This window comes from Symphalangus syndactylus, chromosome 14 (assembly GCF_028878055.3).
Source record: "Symphalangus syndactylus isolate Jambi chromosome 14, NHGRI_mSymSyn1-v2.1_pri, whole genome shotgun sequence".
Lineage (NCBI taxonomy): Eukaryota > Metazoa > Chordata > Mammalia > Primates > Hylobatidae > Symphalangus > Symphalangus syndactylus.
The window spans coordinates 53569037-53588377 of NC_072436.2; the positions used below are offsets into that span (position 1 = coordinate 53569037).

At 44.5% G+C, this 19341-nt stretch overlaps 2 protein-coding genes across 37 annotated transcripts in view; both read right to left on the reverse strand.

Moving 5' to 3' along the window:
* Positions 1-2087: 2087 nt before the first annotated feature.
* Positions 2088-19341, reverse strand: part of INPP4A (inositol polyphosphate-4-phosphatase type I A) — a 150084-nt gene continuing 132830 nt past the window's right edge. For 19 of the 35 annotated variants that reach the window (XM_063617657.1, XM_063617656.1, XM_055242066.2 and 16 more), the window contains one exon: positions 5429-15021. In XM_063617657.1, coding sequence (XP_063473727.1) covers positions 14841-15021 — 181 coding nt within the window. In that variant the 3' untranslated portion in view covers positions 5429-14840. The other 16 variants (XM_063617651.1, XM_063617659.1, XM_055242065.2 and 13 more) reach the window with 3 other exon arrangements.
* LOC129462252 (uncharacterized) lies at positions 5429-14079 on the reverse strand. 2 transcript variants are annotated; one of them, XM_055242086.2, is made up of 2 exons: positions 13258-14079; positions 5429-13172 (listed from the first exon to the last, which is right to left on the reverse strand). In XM_055242086.2, exons 1-2 carry the CDS (start codon positions 14077-14079, stop codon positions 13041-13043), a joined length of 954 nt encoding a protein of 317 aa, XP_055098061.1. In that variant the 3' UTR covers positions 5429-13040. The 2 variants fall into 2 exon arrangements, with proteins under 2 accessions (XP_055098061.1, XP_055098060.1); XM_055242085.2 differs by having other exon boundaries at positions 13229-14079.

The following is a 19341-nucleotide window of genomic DNA, read 5'->3' on the forward strand; positions in this document are numbered from 1 at the left end:
TACAAAATCTACCTTAACCATTTTTAAGTGTACAGTTCAACAGTGTTGAGTGCATTCACAATTATGCAACCAATCTCCAGAGCTCCCCTTCACCCCCACCACCCCTCCAACTCTCTACCTTGACAGTCACCATTCTACTTTATGTCTCTATCAACTTTACTATGGTAAGTAAGTTCCTCGTGTGGAATCATACCACATTTGTCTTTGACTGGCATATTTGACTTAGCATATGTTCTCAAGGTTCATCCATGGTGTAGTATGTATCAAAATTTCCTTCCTTTTTAAGGCCAAATAATATTCAGTTATATGTATATAGCACATTTTGTTTACTCATCTGTCAGTGGACACTTGGGTTGCTTGTGCCTTTGGGTAACTGTGAATAATGATGCTGTGAAGGTGTACAGATACCTCTGAGACCCTGCTTTCAGTTCTTGTGGGTATATACCCATAAGTGGAATTGCTGGAGCATACAGTTATTCTATTTTTAATTTTTTCAGGATCAGCTGTACTGTTTTCCATAGCAGCCATATTAGTCTACAGTAACAGCACACAAGGATTTCAACTTTTCCACATTCTTGCCTATACTTGTTATTTTTTTATTTATTTATTTTAAATAGTGGCCATCCTAATAGGTGTGAAGTATCTCAGTGTGGTTTTAATTTACATCTCCCTAATGATTAGTGGTGAACATAATTTCATGTACTTGTTGGCCATTTGTATATCTCTGGAGAGATGTCTCAAGTCATTTTGAATGAGTTAAATCATTCAAATGGGTTAAATCCCTTAAAATGGTTAAGGTGGTAGATGGGTATTAAAAAAATAAGTTGTTTGCTCTTTTGTTGTTTAGTTGAAGTTTCTTGCATATTCTAGATGTTAACCTCTTAACAGATGCATGATTTGCAAATATTTTCTCCCATTCTGTAGGCTGCCTTTTTTTTTTTTTTTTTTAATGCACAGGGGTTTTGCATTTTGGTGTAGTCTAGTTTGTTTTTACTTTTGTTGCCTGTGCTTTTGGTGTCATACCCAAGTCACCGCTGACTCCAATGAAGTTTCTCCCGTGTTTTCTTCTAGGAGTTAGAGTTTTAGCTTTTAAATTATGTCTTTGATCTATTTTGAGTTAACTTTTGTATATGGTGTGAGTGTCCAGCTTCACTTTGTTGCCTAAGGATAGCTGGTTTTCCCAACACCACTTGTTGAAAAGATGTTCTTTCCCCATCAAATGGTCTTGGCATCCTGTGGAAAATCATTTGACCATATATACCAGGGTTTATTTCTGGGCATGCTATTCTATTCTGCACTTCTGTCTGTACATATTTATGCCAGTGCCACATTATTTTGATAACTGTAGCTCTGTAATAATAAGCTTTGAAATCAGGAAGTATGCAACCTCCAGCTTTGTTTTTCAAGATTGTTTTGGCTACCTGGGGTTCCTTGAGATTCAATGTAAATCTTAGGATGGATTTTTCTATTTACACACACACACACACAAAATCAGTTGGGAATTTGATGGGGGGGGGGTACGTTGAATCTGTAGCTCACTTTTGATAGTACTATCATCTTAACAATATTAGGTCTTTCAATCCATGTGCACAAGATGTCTTTCCACTTATTGGCATCCTTACTTTCTTTGCAGCAAAATTTTGTAGTTTTCAATATACAAGACTTTTGCCTCCTTGGTTGTTTATTCCTGAGTATTTTCTTTATGATGCTACTGTACATAGAACTGTTTCCTTAATTTCCTTTGGAGATTGTTCAACAATAGTGGGTTTTTAACATTTAATTTTTACTGTTAACCAGTATACTGAAAAGTGAATAGGATGTTTGTATGTTAAGAACAAAATAATCTGTCATGTAACTGGCCATCCAGATCAAGATAACATTGCCTGAACCCCTGTAATTTTAGCCTGACTTTTCTCAGAGACCCTCTCACTCGCCCCTTTACCACACTCTGCCATTTGCCTTCTCCTTTGACCTTTTGAATTTGGCTCCTTGTGATGCGTTTAGCGTAACCGATTATGTAGTGAGAAAAACAGTGTGGTCCAGTGCTGAAATAGGAAATATTTCAGTTGAACACCACAAAACCACCATTTGTTCATGTGTTTATTCAACAAACTTTAGCTCCTTCACAGCAGGCATTACACTTGCTCTTATGAATACAGTGGACAGGATATGCGGATATGCATGAAAGAATCGTCATAGTCAACACTGAAGGAGAGGAACTTTTTTGAAAGGGCCAACTTCATTTGTGGGGAGAAATCACCATAGAGGAAGGCAGACCTGAGACCAGCCTCACAGGAGGGGTGAGGATGCTCAGGAGAGGTCCAGATCCGAGGGGACTGATATAGACCAGGCCTGGGGGTGCATGGATGGAAATTATGGGATGGTTCTCAAGAGATAGAGGTTCTGTGGCTGATGGGATGTGGGGGAGAAAATGACCCCAAGGTCGTCTATTAGAGGGAGACTCAGCCAGCTTGGAGGAGGAGAAGCATGAGCATGCTGTATTTGAGATGCCTGCAAGACAGGCACGGTGCTTAGATGTATAGGTAATCTGGACCTTGGGGGAGAGTCTGGGATGGACCTACAAATTTAGGAGTCACTAGCATATAAGTGACCATTTGTTCAACAGGAATATGTAAGATTTTTCAGGAAGAGCATCTTAAGTGAGAAAGGGAACCCAGAACACCATGCCATTAGTGGCAGGTGGTGGGCAACAGCCAATTTGAGTGAGGAGGGATGGTCAGAGACGTAGGACCACCAGGAGAAAGGCCACAGACACCAAGGGAGGGCTGGGTGGTGAGGAGGAGGAAGCAGTGAAGTGCTGTGTCTGTCTACATCCATCTAACACAGGCATCCTCTTTGAAGCCATGGAGACACAAGTGTGTTTCCTACCCTGTCTGCTCAGCTTTTCTGTTATGTGGGACAACAGAGTGTGAAAGAACTGCCTGGACTGGCCTGCAAGGCCCATGGGGGCCTGGTACAGGAAGAAGTCATGGCAAAGACAGGAGCCCAGTGGAGGGAATCTAGAGTACGGGCATTCTCAGGCTACACCCTGTGAGCCCTGTCATAGCCTGGAGGGCAACAGCTAATAAAAACAAGACCAAGCTACTCTCTGTTTGCCTCCTGTTGGCACAGGATGGGGGGGTGGAATTGTATGGAGGGCGCAGCCTCAGGCTGGAGAAGCCTCCCTGGGGCCCCTGGCAGGGGAGGGAGTGTCTGTGCAGGCCAGCTCACAGGATCCCACTACACTGCAGAGCACGGTGTAGCCCCCACCAGCTTTCCCCACTTAAAAGTCATCATTTGGCCACCAGACAAATCGTAGACTGATCCTGGGGCCGATGTCCACGGTGCTGGTTGGCACCTACAGTTAGTGTCAGCAAGGCATCAGGAGGTCAGTTGCGGCCAGGGCCACTATTGGGAGCAGACAGCCTGCTAAACACAAGTTTCCATCTCTACAACCCAGCGCGCTCTCTGCCAGAGGCCGCACTGCTTGGTGTTCACAGGAATGAAAGACCTTTTTGGTCAGCATATACCTCTCAGAAAAGGATGCTATTTTGCTTTTTTTTCTGTCTCCCTGATTTCAAATACTGGATTTTATCCACTGTAAATTTGATTACTTCCTACTTTTGGAAATAACCAGGGTCTCTGAGAAGAGGGCACTTCTTTTAAAAGTGTAAAAACCATCATGGATCCCGATAAGCCAGCTCTGCCCCTCTCTGGAGGCCCTCATGGGCAGCCGGGGGCCAGGTCAGGCAGCCTGAGCTGTTTCCTGCTGCCCACTCCTCTCCAACCTTCCTTGACCCCCTTGGTTCTGTCATCACTGCCATCCCTGCAGGTTCCACAGGGAGCTTGTGCTTCTGGGCTGGGGTTCCTTCTGTGCACAGCAGAGCAGTGCCCTCACTACAATTTACAGAAAATCAGCTCTTCAGAGGGGCTGGTAGAAGAGGACATTTTGGGGAGAAAATGACAAGAAAAAGAGAGTTTGTCCATCTCCAAATGCAGAGTTCTGTGAGGGCCTGCCTGCCAGGAGGAAATGCTGGTCTTGGAAAAGCCATCCCAGGAACACGATGGGATGTGAAGCCAGTTCCTTCTGTCCATGTGTTCCCAACACCCCTACACACAGAACAGCTCTTCCCCCCCGGGATGTGAAGCCAGTTCCTTCTGTCCATGTGTTCCCAACACCCCTACACACAGAACAGCTCTTCTCCCCCAGGCTTGAGAAAAGAGAAATGCTGGCAGCCCTTTAGAATGACCAAAGAGGTCACACTGCCTACTGAGAGAGAACTACTGCTCATTACTACAACATGAGGAACACTCAATGCTGCTGAGGATACTGTGAGAAGCCTCTATTCAAAAATGGTGCCAACCTGCTGTGTGATGCTGGTAAAGAATAGAGGGAGGTTACCCAGTAGAACAATGTACAATGAAGTAACCTCCCCCCATGGCTAATCATTTCTGTTCTTGGAAAAATCACAAATCGGGAAGCTCCAACATCCAGCTCCTCTTACCTTCCTCCAGCGCAAAGCCTCCCTGGGACAACTCCCCTAGATCTGGGCAGCCAGACTGTGCCGTCATCTACTAAGCAGAGACTCAACAGGAAACCAAAGCGCAGCGCCAGAATGGCATGCGGAGGGAGGGCAGGAAGAAGCTGACGGTGGCTGATGTCTGGGCGTCCTGACATATCTTCTTCTTGGCTTAACTTTATAAAGAGAAGCAAAATTAGGCCTGACCTTGAGGGATTCCCTCTGACCTTAGCATACTGTAAGCACAACACAGGATTTACACCAAGATGATTCCAGATGGATTGATCTAAATGTAGGACTGAAACCATAAACATCCTAGAAATAAGAACAGGTAAATGCTGAAAAAATAATCCTGAGACATGAGAGTGAAGGTAGAAACTGTTAATAATATTAAACTGAGCATGGCCCATGCACCAAGCAAGGTGCCAGTGAGCACTTTAGTCCAGCCCCTCGTCATGGGCACGCAGCCACACCACCATGCCCACGAGGACATGGCTGCCCCATATGTCCCACCTTCCATGGTGAAGCCAGGACTCCATTTCAGAACAAGCATCAAAATGAAAGACAGGTATATGTAACTATATAAACCATTTAAAATATTGTACAACTCCTACCACAGACCAAAAGACAGCTGACAAATAGGTTAAAAAGTGTGCAACATATGACAGGGGTTAATACATTATATATTAAAAACAATCTATATGAAATAGATCAACACTCCAATGAAGTCACAAACATAGAAATATCATAAAGGTATAAAAGATGTTCAGTGTTCACAGTAATCAAGGAATCAAGGAATCAGGACACTGAAACGAGATGCACATCAATGAGAATAAAGGGAAAAAGCACGTTATTTTTGGTGGTAGCTTAAATTTCTAGGAGCTTGGTAATACTAAAAACTCCAAGAGTTAAACATTTCAATCATCCTTTAATTGTACATTTCCAGTGACAGGGGTTTTTCCAAGGGAGATAACGGGTCGTGTGTGCCTAGAAGACGGCACAGTGGTGCAAGATGCAGTCCTGGTGACAATGAACAGGGTCAATATTAATACAAGTGGAACTGCATTTTGACAAGTCATACAGCGAGGACTGGGCTACCCACAGAGATGATGTGATCCATGTTCACGGACGGGAAGGTAACAACAATGGCTACCATTTATGAACACGTACTTCTGAGGCTCATCGCACGTTCCTTATGAGGAAGGTACTGTTGTTGTCCACACTTTGCACATGAAGAAACGGAGGCTTGGAGAGGTCAAGCAACTTGCTCAGAGTCACCAGCCAGTGAGGGGCAGAACCAGGATTGGGACCTGGTCTGTCTGCTCCCAAAGTCCATGCTCTTAACTTCAACCCCGTTGCCCCCTGCTTCAAATTAGGCAGAAACAAGCTTCTAAAATGGAAGTCTCCCATGGTCCCATGTTTACAAACATATGTATTCAGCACCCGAGCACTCAACGCAATGCCCAACAACAATGGTCCGTTCACAGGCTGGTGACATAGAACTAGTCCTCCTAATAGGATGAATCAGGCAAGACCACATTTAATATCTTGTCAGTTATTTATTATGTGTCATTCTAAAGACTAGCACATTTACAGCATACATGGCTTTGAATGACCTAAGAATATATAAAACAGTAACTGTATGTTTATATATATATATAAATACTGCCCAAAACAAATAAATAAAGGTATCATAATGCACTAAGCTTGGCAAATACAATTGTGTAGGGACAAAACTATTATACAATATTTTTACATCTTTAAAGGAAACTAAAGGCAACTGTGCTCTGTAGGAGCTCTGACAGAATCCACATTACATTCCCAGTTTTCCATAGATCTCTTTTCTTTTTAAATGGGGAGGCATTATAAGGAACACCGGACGGAACCTCTTATTTTACGGTAACCTGTAAAACTGCCTTCCCTGCGCCTCTGAAAACTCAAAAGCTCCCACAGAAGAGAGGAGCTGCTTGCCTCCAAGGCTGTGCAACACTCCCTCACCCTGCAGGCGCTGGAAGTGTGTGATGCCGCTGGAAGCCCAGGAACGATGCCTTCAGAGAGAATACTGAAACCTGAACCTTTTCTATAGCATTTGCCAAGTCTTACAGTTTTATGGTGACCCATTACATAAAGCAAAAATTGGGAAAATAATTCATATAAAGGTGCTACATGCAAAACTGCTGACAGATGATCAACGTTTGCTATATTCCCTTTGATGAGTGCAGATATTTAATGCTCTCCAGACAAAAAAGATCTGAAAACTATGTGGGTAATATTTATTTTTAAAAAGCAAGGAGATTTTTTTAAAGTTAAAATGAGAAAAGACGGAACTAAACATTTGCAAGTTAAATGAGATGGTGGAGAGGTGAAAGGGTAAATCAGCCATATTGAAAACTGTGAACAGAAATTGACACTTAAAAAGGAGAATCTGACACCAGCAGCAGCCACCCGTGCGGTGGGTTTGGCGGGCAGGAGTTTCTCTGCCTCCTGCCTGCCACAGTGAACCCAGCTTTGAGGGAGCAGCAGAGAGCTTCATCCTTCATTAAAGTGTCCTTCACAGACATTTTCCTCCCTGCAGGCATTGGGAGACAGCAGGTGCTGCTTGCATGCTGACTTGAGTAGGAGGGGGTCTGGAAGGTCATCCAGTTCCACCCCTACCTGATGCCCACCCCCTCTGTGTTCCTGCCAATAAGCAGTCCTCCCCATGCCTCAGCACCCCTGGCCCAAGTTTGTTACATATTTCTAAAGGAACCAGAAGAATCTCTAGGCTTTTAGACATAAGAATTTCTAAGAGGTTCACAAATCATTAGGATCAGCATCATTAATATGTGCCATATATACTTCTTTTACAACCTTTTCAAGAACATGTAAACATCATAAACAATCAATAAAACATATAAACTCCTAAGAAACAAACTCTGCTATGTGCAGATAAGACTCATCATCATCTTATAAAAGATGACCAGACAAAATTTTCTACAAAATTCCTAAGTTTTATGGCCCATAAATCCCTTTCAAAATCTCATTTGAGGAGAATAATTTCAACTGTTTCTCAATAGTCATCTTACATAAGAATGAGAATAAGAAAGTTACAATTATTGCAAACCTAAAAATAAGACACTTTATCAGACATTCAAACATGATTGTATTGTCTTTTCAAAGATAAACTGGAAATCCTGCAAAAAAAAATTGTTTTCCTAAAATATTTAGGTTTCTACTATCTCCATGGTCATAAATTCCCCATGGGAGTGTTGACATGCCACATCTGAAGCCCTAGATTAACATCTAGAGAAGAAGGGGAGATGTGTCCTCTGGGCATGGGGGAGCCTAGGCAGGGCGCTTCAGAAAACAGGAGGCAGGCTAAAGGGACCTTACTGCTGGCTTTGTGTCTCCAGCAGACTCCCTGTTCTGTAATTCATGAGGGACAGACAAAAGAGTGGCCCCAACTGTGTGGGGTACCTTGCAGGTGTTACCTTCTAATAAAGTCTTATCTCCCATTGATTTATCAATCTTTCTTTCAACTTCTTCAGGTGGTGGTGTAGATAGGATAATTCACTAGAACCCGTTATTCTCACTGCATGAGATAGTGCTAGCTTCTTTCCCCAAATAACATTTATTGGTCTGCCTAGGATCCAATTATTTAATTTATTATTTACTGTTTTACATTCAGATTTTTACAAAGTGGATTGTAATTCAATGGTCACTTTTGAGTTACTCTGTAGAAAAATAAGTGAGCAAGCAGGCATTTGAAAAAGTCTTCTAGCATTTCAGACAAACCTAGCTTGATTCATGTAGGTAACTATTGATGAGATCTGTGTAGTTACAGCCAAAGGCTATTTAAATGGGCAGTTGTTACTATCCACACTATTGAGCCAAACATTACCTCCTATTGATTCCAATGGGAAAAAAACCCAAAAAACAAAAAACATGCTCCAGAGACTCTTTAGTGAAATGTTTTTTTTTAAAAAAAACACAAAAAATAAAAACCAATCCTTCAGGTCTTCTTGAAGAATTCATATATGACACTAGAGGGTACCCACATTTATTATGTAACAGCTAATTAGAGGAAACCGTGTGTTCACGTTTCAACTTTTCCGTAAGTCCCTTCGGGAGGCCTGTAATGCTTGGGGAAAGCCTTCAGCTGCAGGGAATTAAATGCATATTTGCGACTTCCAACATTCTTCATTGTATTTTCTCTTCGACAACCCTCACTGGGGAAAAAACAAGCACAAGAAATGACGGCAGTAAAAAAGGAAAAAGAAAAGACTTAAACTAAGATGAAATGAACTGATCATTTTCATAACATTAAAAAAAAGATTAATTTAAATGGGTGCCGGACTCATTTACAACAAATACATACGTAAGATGGCAGGTTTCTGAACAAGGCAATTAAGAAGCACAGAGATGGACACATGCTGCGTGGGGCTGTGAGTTGTGCGTTCCTAAAAGCAGCGCTGTATCTAAGTGGAAGAAAACCTTTTCCAAGTGAATGGTTTCATGTCGCTCATGTCTTCTGGGGTTCTATCATAACTTGTGGTTCAAAGATTCCCTTACATAGCAAATGAAGTGGAAAAAGAAATATTACTACTCTATTAAAGTTGCACTTCAGAGCTTCAAAGAGCTGGACTTTTCTGTATTAGCAAGAGCTGTAATCACATCAAATTCAAAATGCTGACTTTCCTTGCAGAATTCAACATGTAGCAAAGCCAGCTGGCTAGGAAGGCTGTTCTGGTCTGCTGTCTCCTGGAGGACAGTTGTTCTGGGTGCCAGGTAATCCAATGGGTTCATGCACTGTCTACAGAGCAGCCTGGCAGTCAGGGCTGGAATGTTATGAGGGAGGGATCTCACCAAGTTCTGGTAGCAGCCAGCCACCCTTCCACAGGTGGGCTGCTCCCATGTGTTCCCTCTTGCACAGGTGCCACTGAGCCAGTGAGAGCCCACAGGTACCCTTCCCTAGAGAACTCACTACCAGCGTCATCCCCAGCTGCATCTGATGGAGGGTTGCCATGGCAATCCAGGGGGCAAAAACAAACACTGCATGGGAGGATGAGCAGCTCACCTGCTCAGTGAGCGCATCCGGGGAGTTCTCTGGGAAATGTTCAGGTATAAACATAAAACTAACCGGCAAAAGTGATTTTAAACATAAATGACTTCCCACAGCACAGTGTAACTTGATGGTTTTATACTGTTCTAAGACTAGCAATGAAATCAACTAGTTATCAAATTTAGTACAAAATTCCCCTTATGAGATGTAAAATTTGCAGTTAACAAGAAACAGTGATTTTTTAAAAAATTCATATTGTATGAAGACCATTATGTCATGCATTTAAAAAAAAACATGAGTGGCAACTGCTCAAGCCTTTTAAAGTGAAAATGACAGTCTCATTATCAAGAACATGTAAAATACTTTTGGTAAGACAGTAATTTTTATTCAAAAGCTAAGCTCTGATAGTTTAGAAAAGTATCCACCTGGTTGTTATAACTAATTTGGTAACTTGGATATGCTTTCTTGTCACAGAGCCTCAAGGCCTCAGCTAGATGTGTGTCATCTGAGCTGAACACCTAGGCCACAGGAGGCCCCCTGGAGTAAGTAACAATCATGTTTGCCCAGCATTCATTCAGTAATCAAAAACGTACTTCCACTTAAAGCAGAAGCTATAGGTTCCTATATACAGTTAATCTCCTTTAATCTTTGGAAACTCTTACGTTAATGAACTACTTCAGATATGGCTTCTCCATTTTTATAGAAATGTACAAACTGCTTAAAAACCACCTGTCACTAGTAAATGCTAAACTGCCATGAGGAGCGAGGCAGAATAATTTGTGAACTTTGACATTATCTTTTATTTACATGTTAAAGGAGTTAACGCCTAGTTTAGCTGGCTGAACACATCGGATGTGAAATTATAATAAAGATTATCCTTTCATTTCAACGTAGTTTTCAAATCCAATTGTATTTACTTTCCCCCAGATGTTTGAATTTGCAATATCCGGCTGACGTGGCTGATCCACATGCCGACACTGTCATCCCATCACCTGCCTGTGCGGACGAGCTGGCAAGAGGGCCTGGGGCGAGGCATGCAGAGGTGGCGAGGACAGCCTGTGCTAACTGGGGTTTCCTGCTGCAAAGGCCAAGCTGCTGCCCTAAGGCAGGACACCTCCACTCATCACACTGGCTGCATACTTTTTAGGAATCAATGGTACATGTTGAGGTGGTCTTAGATTTTAGCAAGAGGGACTTAATTATTTCAAAGCTCCATGATTACTTTTATTATATCAATAAATTATTTCTTTTCAAGGGCATCCATTTTTGAAATGAAAATTAAAATGGCAACCCCAAGTGACAGATAATTTTAGGGAATCCTCTAGTTTTCTGGTTCCAGTGGGGTCTTCCACTTGAGAACTCATCTGCAGGCATCAGTATCTTAGTATTCTATGGCTGAGCATGGGGTGGCTGCTACTCCTGTCACTTTGTGGAGGGAAAACAGGTCATTGTGTTAAAATCTCTGCTGGAATCAAGCCATAGGCGTAAATAGTGACTGTCATACTAGTTGAAAAAACTTATACAACAATTTTATAAGACCATCCAAAGAGAACCACTCCTGATTATGGTTTCCCTAACTTCAGAAAGCTGATTTAATCTGAACACCTAGAGCTGGTTGACATCAACAATGCCTCAGCACTACTACTGTATAAGCAACTAAAAACCATCACTAAATGTCAATGACCCCTTTCTTGAATCATCTCCCCATCTTTGTTTCATCCTGCCTATTTCTCACTAAAGCAAGTAAGATTTTGAATACTTATTTGGCCTGATTTCATGAGTAAAAGGCCTTAGTGACATGAAAATTCAGCATAAAGGGAGAGCAACTGCGTTTCTTTTCTCAAATACTTTAAGTTTAAAAAGCCAAAACCAACCCACCACCCAGGCTAATCTCATGGTGTCCTTTTGGTAGCTCTCCAAGTACACAGGCGGCATACTGATTTTCACCCAGACCCTGGAGGAGAGAAACAAAGAACCTTATCTCGCTCCCTTTGGTCTCATTTCTCTCAGCCCACGGGCCAAGCCCACATGGGCAGAAAGGTATGGTGACAAGGATCAGGCCGTGGTGTCCTTGAGGCCCCCTGGGAGGGGCTCCTCGGCCTGGCCACAGCTTCTCTGTGCTATGAGGCAGGGTTCTGGTAGGCGTCCCTGGAGGGTGCCACAGAAGCATCCTTGAGCCCTGGGAGAGGGAGGGGTGCTGTATGCAGTCAGAGGGCCTTCCTCTGTGCATGGGCTCTGCCCAGCCACTAGCCCTGCTGTGGAGGTGAGAGTGCGTGTGAGTCACCACTACAGGCATTGGAACCACGTTACCAGGAGCAGGACCAGGAAGCTGTGTAATGGGAACTGAATGAGGCCGTGGACTCTGCTCTTTCGCTTTCAAATAAAGCAAACAAGATGGTCTTAGTTGAAGTGCACGCCTCAATGTGAAAGAGGGAAAGTGGCAAACATGCCTTTCAAATAATCACAGGCTGGACAAGACACTGCCCAGGGACTACTGTCATGCTGCCACAGCTTACACCACCCATGAGCTGGCGTTTGGTGACTTCAGACTCCCTACTGAAGGCCGCCAGGAGCTATGCCACAACAGCCACCTCATTTATTTTAGAAGAGACAAGTGAACACACTACACTTGGAGAAGCGTGGATTCACTTACAGGGGTGACACACGGGTGACGCCTGCCCCAGGGAGCCTGCAGTGCCCAGGATGGTCTTACACTTTAGAATGTAAAGTGTTGAGTCTAGCATTTGCCATTCATTGCTAACCGCTTCTATGATTCCTAGGACCCAGACTCTGAGCTGATACCAAGTGAGAGAAAGCCCGGGGTGAGGTCTGGGAGTCCTGGAGAGAGAATGAAGAGAGGTCACCGCCTTTTGTGGTCGACTGGGTTTCTGGGCATGCATGGGTGTCAAGTTTCTGGAGAAGCAAGCTTCTCTAAATTCATTCCCATTTTTCTGGCCTGGTTAAAAAAAATCATCTTCATAAACTACAGTGTATGGGGAACCAGCTGGAGATAGAAAGTGGGGGCACAACATAATATGAACTGGAAAACAGAGAAGCTGCTGACTGTCCTGCACAGGGTGTGGGGAGTTTTTCCTGATCTATTTGGTTACCTTTACAGGTGGACAATTACCCTCTGCCCCACATGGGTGTTAAGGTTACACTTCATCGCGCTGCAGGGAATGCCACGTGAGGACCGAGGGGGCACCAGCAGAAACCAGAGCGCCCTGCTGCTCTCACAGCTCCATCCACCGCAACTGCCCACAAGTCAGGGATCATTTTATTTGGCATTTTTTCTTTGCTTTTTTTTCATTATCAATCATATTTGATTAGTAAGAGAGAAAAGATGTTGGAACTTTAATCTGCAATTAAAGATACCATTTTTTAAATGAAATATACTGTTTTAAAATAAATAAAAGTATATAACTTTAACAGCCTTTGGTGACTATATGCATTAATTCCTTGAACCAGCTGAATGATCCCTACATAGTGAAGAGTAAATCTAAAGTCACATGCAGTAGGTGATCTTTCTGTGTCTGGCAAATGCCGTAGGTGATCTTTCTGTGTCTGGCGTATGCAGTAGGTGATCTTTCTGTGTCTGGCGTATGCAGTAGGTTATCTTTCTGTCTGATTTATGCAGTAAGTGTTCTGTGTCTGGCATATGCACTAGGTGATCTTTCTGTCTGGTGTATGCAGTAGGTGATCTTTCTGTGTCTGGCGTGTGCAGTAGGTGATCTTTCTGTGTCTGGCGTGTGCAGTAGGTGATCTTTCTGTGTCTGGCGTGTGCAGTAGGTGATCTTTCTGTGTCTGGCGTGTGCAGTAGGTGATCTTTCTGTGTCTGGCATATGCAGTAGGTGATCTTTCTGTGTCTGGCGTGTGCAGTAGGTGATCTTTCTGTGTCTGGCATATGCAGTAGGTGATCTTTCTGTGTCTGGCGTGTGCAGTAGGTGATCTTTCTGTATCTGGCGTATGCAGTAGGTGATCTTTCTGTGTCTGGCGTATGCAGCAGGTGATCTTTCTGTGTCTGGCGTATGCCGTAGGTGATCTTCCTGTGTCTGGCATATGCAGTAGGTGATCTTTCTGTGTCTGGCGTATGCCGTAGGTGATCTTCCTGTGTCTGGCGTATGCAGTAGGTGATCTTTCTGTGTCTGGCGTATGCAGTAGGTGATCTTTCTGTGTCTGGCATATGCAGTAGGTGATCTTCCTGTGTCTGGCATATGCAGTAGGTGATCTTTCTGTGTCTGGCGTATGCAGTAGGTGATCTTTCTGTGTCTGGCGCATGCAGTAGGTTATCTTTCTGTCTGATTTATGCAGTAAGTGATCTTTCTGTGTCTGGCATATGCAGTAGGTGATCTTTCTATGTCTGACATATGCACTAGGTGATCTTTCTGTCTGACTTATGCAGTAGGTGATCTTTCTGTGTCTGGCGTATGCAGTAGGTGATCTTTCTGTGTCTGGAATATGCAGTAGGTGATCTTTCTGTGTCTGGCATATGCAGTAGGTTATCTTTCTGTCTGGCATATGCAGTAGGTTATCTTTCTGTCTGGCGTATGCAGTAGGTGATCTTTCTGTGTCTGGCGTATGCAGTAGGTGATTTGTGTCTGGTGTATGCAGGAGGTGATCTTTCTGTGTCTGGCCCTTGCTACAGTGTACTACTGTATTCACAGCTTTGTGTCATCCTTAATTGGAAATAATAAACATAAGCAAGGAAATGGTAGGATTCTGCAAACTGTTTGCTACTGTAATTCAGGGACTACGCTTTGAAATGAAAGCAGAAAGTACATGTCCTGTTAGATAGGTTTTTCTAGATGAGCCAGTTATAAAGCATGTTTTTTTCTTTTCGTTTGTCGTCGAAAGGAAAGGAAGGGTTAGCAGTACACTTAAAGAATAGTATCAAATATACAAATTCTCTTTAGACAGAACTTGTTTCTCTTGGAAACCGGGCACATGAGAGGTACAGGTGATAGATAGTTGTACATCAGAAGGTAGAGACGTGGTACAAGGAATTCCGGGCCAGCTAAACGATGCAGTGACAGGGCACCGTAAGAACATGTTACAAGCACTGAAGATGCTACAGGAGCTAAACAAACAAGTCTTCTTGGTGAAATAATTTGGCAGATATTTACAGTTCAGAAGAACAAAACGTCAAAATGTAAGGCATGAAATATTTCTTGGCAGACCACGCTTTGACACATTCCTTCTGTCCAGTTAGGTACACGGTGGCTGGACATGTTCTGGCACTTTTGTTTTTCTTGTGACTTATTAATTTTTCATAATGATATTCATTTGCAACGCAATTTGGTCACCAGGTATGCTATGCTCAGAAAGAGCCACACAATCAGTAAATTGGGGCTCAGAGCTAATAAAGGGATGGAACAGAGGAGGCTGGGGTCTAGCCTTAAGTCTCGGATGGGCACCAGGCCGCTCAAGTTCTTCTGGGTGACTACCTCCCGTGTTCCAATGCTGTGAAAAGGAAGAAGTTTGGGAGAAAGAAAAAGGAAAAAGGAAAGGAAAGAAAATAAAGAAAAAAAGAAGACACATGCGATGGATTTTATCAAAAAGGATGGGATAAAGAAGAGAACCAAAAGATAAGGTTAAAAAAAAATGAAATGAAGTCACAATAGAAAGAAAAGATGAAATGCAGAAACGGGTATGAGAGGAAGACCAAAACAAAACCAGCACAGTTACAGGAAAAAAGGAGAGAAAGAGAAGTGAAAATAAGAAAAAATATTGCAATCTACTGAAAATAAACACATGTAGGTTGAACGAATGGTTTTCCATGTTCACTCTCTCGGCTGGCCAAGCACAACTCCATGCTGCCCGGCCATGCTCCCACATGCTGCACAGACAGGGATTTCGGAGAAGCAAGCTGAACATGAAGAACCATTGGGGGTTTGACCTTCTCACAGATGCCTGAGCAGGGGGTGGTACAAAGGATTTGGCCAAAGCTGCCTCTTGATCAACCACGCAAACGAAAACCATTTACCTCAGGTACCAACCAACCAAGGCAGAGCCCCCACCAGCCCCACCTCGGGTTCCAGGCTCAGCAGTGGCAGGCATGAGCGACTGCTGTTTCCATCTTTGCAAGTTAGGGTTCTGAAAGCATCCCCAAGGGTGGAATCCAACCAATACCACACTGGAAATCTGGGGCTTTTTCCCCCTTTTGGTGCTACAGAAGAACTGCACTGAGGTGAGATGGTACCTAGAACCACACGACTCTGGAAGCACATTTATGTCTGCCAAGTGGCAGCAGTGACACAGAATCAGAGGCCTGAGGACGAAGCAGGCAGCTTGTGAAGGCTCCACTTGGAGATGGGGAGGCAGGAGGCCCAGGGTTCCTCTTCACACAGGGCCCTCCCCAGCTCTCCCAGAGGAGCCCCAAAGCCCCGATGGCCCTGCTGGAATGTGCCGTTCTGAGAGGGCACAATTCCCAAGCTGCGGAGCACTGACCCACTACCACATTCCCTGCCAGGAGAGGCTGGTGGGGCCCTGTGGCTACTCAGGAAGGCCTACTTCGAGGGGTTCAGCCCCAGGACTGGGGACAGGAACACCCCAGTGGCCAAATGTGTGAATCTCTTCCCAACTCCATGTTCAATGGTGCCACACGGGAGCTTGAAACGGGCCCTGGCAGAAGCATTTATGCCACAGAAATGGCAAACATTACAGATCAAGGCTTTTGGGGAGAGAGCTGGTGGCTGAACATTTACAGCACAGCACTGGCCACGGTTCACCCTGGGCCTCCAGGAGAAAAGCCTGGGTGCCAGCTTGGCCCCCATCCCCTCCACCCCCACCTGCATGCTGTACTCTTCCGTCTGATAAGATGCAAGCCAGAAAGCCAGGAACCAAAATGTCCTCCTGCATCCACAGGCAGGGTGGAAGTTTATGCTGCCTTCTGGGGCCCTCAGCTAAACTGCAGGTACTCGGCACCCTAGCAGCCAGAGCTGCTAGCTTGTGACCCAGCCACCTCGGCTTGCAGCCGCCTGAACAGGTACATGTCTTCCCCTCATGGGATCGTACCGAAAACAGAAGTCACCTTGAAACAAATGCCTGTGACAAGAGCCTCAGACCTGCAAGGGTTGGCTCAAGGTGGCAGCGAGCCATGTCCCCAAAGCTGGTGCGAGAATTCTGGGGCAGGCACAGGTAAAGTAGGATTGAGCTTTGTTTTGTTTTTATAACTTCTTAAAAAACTATTCAGGTGATACATGTTCACTGTAGAGATTGCAGAAAACAAATAAATAAGCAAGTTAAAAAGACATCCATGATTGGAGGCAGGGGTGGGGTTTAGAAAGGAAGAGGGCGGGGTGGAGGGAATGCTGCCTGTTCCCACAGGAGGAAGGGCCTTCCCTTCGCCAGGCCCCAGGGCCCTTACTGCTAATGCGGAGAAACAACAGCCCTTACAGCTTCAGAAGCCTCACAAGAGTGACAGGAAAGATAGCGCCTGGCACGGGCAGTGCCCTGTGCACTCTGGGACACTGGGCAGGAGAGTGGCTACTGTGGGGACTATTTGGTGATCTGTACTAAAATTATTCAAAAGCCTTACAAAGGTGTATACTTTTTAACCTAAGGCAATGTGGCTAGGGGAATGTATAAGGATATTCACTGCACCTTTGATTAAAATGCTGGAAAACCATATACAGCTTAAATATTCAATGACAGCAAATTGGATAAATTATAGTGTGTAAAAAGTGGCTGGGCATGGTGGCTCACGCCTGTAATCCCAGCACCATGGGAGGCCAAGGTGGGCGGATCACCTGAGGTCAGGAGTTTGAGAACAGCTTGGTAACATGGCGAAACCCCGTCTCTACTAAAAATACAAAAAATTAGCCAGGTGTGGTGGTGGGCACCTGTAATCCCAGCTACTCAGGAGGCTGAGGCAGGAGAGTTGCTTAAACTCTGGAGGTAGAGGATGCAGTGAGCCAAGACTGCACCACTGCACTCCAGCCTGGGTGACAGAGCAAGATTCCATCTCAAAAAAAAAAAAAGAAAAAAAAATGATAAGGTCTACATTTATTAACCTAAAAAATGCTCACAAGACTGTTAATTGCAAATATAATTACACTTGTTTGTGCATGTGGGTGTTTTTGCTCTGTGTAATTCAGGAACTGTTTGGCCCATGTGTATGTACTCACGCCCATATGCATGTACACGTCTCTTATCTAGACAGTATGTATCCAAATGTCCTTTATCTAGACAGTATGTATCCAAATGTCTGCAGCGCTACCTGTTCACAGTAGGAAACTGGGGGATTCTTTGTGGGAGGGTTCTGAGGAACTAGTGTAGGGGCTTATCTGTATTTTCTAATTTTCCTACAAGGATTTTCAATTCCTTATGTAATTAAAAGTTATAAAAAGTGCTTTTGCACTATACAGCCTAACAGCTGTAACTGTAACAGCTGTCCTGAGCACACAACCCAAGTGGGCTAGGGGCAGGCGGACCCTTGTGGGTCTGGGCTCAGTGACAGGCCTGCCATCGCACTGTGGCTCTCCAGGGGGCCACTTTGTCACTGGTCTCCTGAGGTCTTTGTGTTCAGAGGTGGTCAGAATGTTTTCGTTGAACTTGTTCGAGAGCCCAAGAACTGAGTAGAGGTCTCCGCATGGACTGTGTGCCTAACTTGGGGTGCCGGTTCCTGACTGGCCCTGATCCTGCTCCTTGCTGCCACTACCGCAGGGATCTCTGTCCGCTTCGTTCTCCTTTCTTCACTGGCTGAGGTCTGCAGCTCACCAGAATGTCCCCTCCCACCACCGTGCAGCTAATGGGCACAGGCGTGGCTGCCATCCCTCAGCACCAGGATCACACTGGACATCAGGCCTGAAGGGCACCAAGGCTCCTGGGGAGCAGACCAGGGAATTAAAATTTTAAAAAGGCGCCCCAGAACAGCAGCAGTCTTTGAATCTCCATTGCTTCCCTGAGCCTGGGCAGAGGGATGGCAAGCTTTAACAGAGAGGTTGAGATGAACTTAGAAAGACAAAACGGGACAAAACGATTCCATTTTTACAAAATGCGCTTATCAAGAGGCAGGAGCTCACGCGTTGCTTTTGTGCATTATTGTGAGAAGGTCAAACAGCAGAAACATACAGAAAGGATAAGAGAATTGAACACTTTAAATAATTTGGTGAGAGGACAAATGATACAGAACATTTAGTAGAAGTGACCGTTGGAAACGAGACTTTAACAGCATTGGTGACTACATCGAAGGAGACGGGAAACCAGGTTTCTTATCCTTTCTTTTGGTATGTGAGGTAGGGGGCTGCCCAGCAGTGCTTGAAACAAGGCATCGATCAACAGTAGACACTTTTAGTTCCGGGTTTCATTCTGCAAACACGCCTGCTGCCTCAGAATCAGAACATCATTAGGGTGAGGTCGCCAGAGCACACTGACAGCTCTCATGATAAAACACTCATTTGACACTTTGCTCATAAAAGCAAATTGTGTCGACTGCTAGAGAAGCAGCAGAGCAGACCGGTGCAACCTGCAGACGCGTTGCTTCACTCAAGTTTGGAAATGTACAGATATCAATATATACACGACGACAACAGCAGATGCCTGCTGAGAAAGCACTGGCCCTAAGTCACACCCACGGCCAGGCAGGTGGCCAACAGGGCACTGCATGTCATGGCTGCTTCCCAGCTTCCTGTTTAGCTGCCTGACCCCTGGCTTGCCCACCAGTCTACCGGTTTACTGGGCAGTCCTGCTCAGAAAGTCCTGCTAGCTCTTTCCCCCACCTTACCTTACAAGAGAACCCTGTCTGAATTTGATAGTGCCAACAGTTTGACTGGTTTGTCA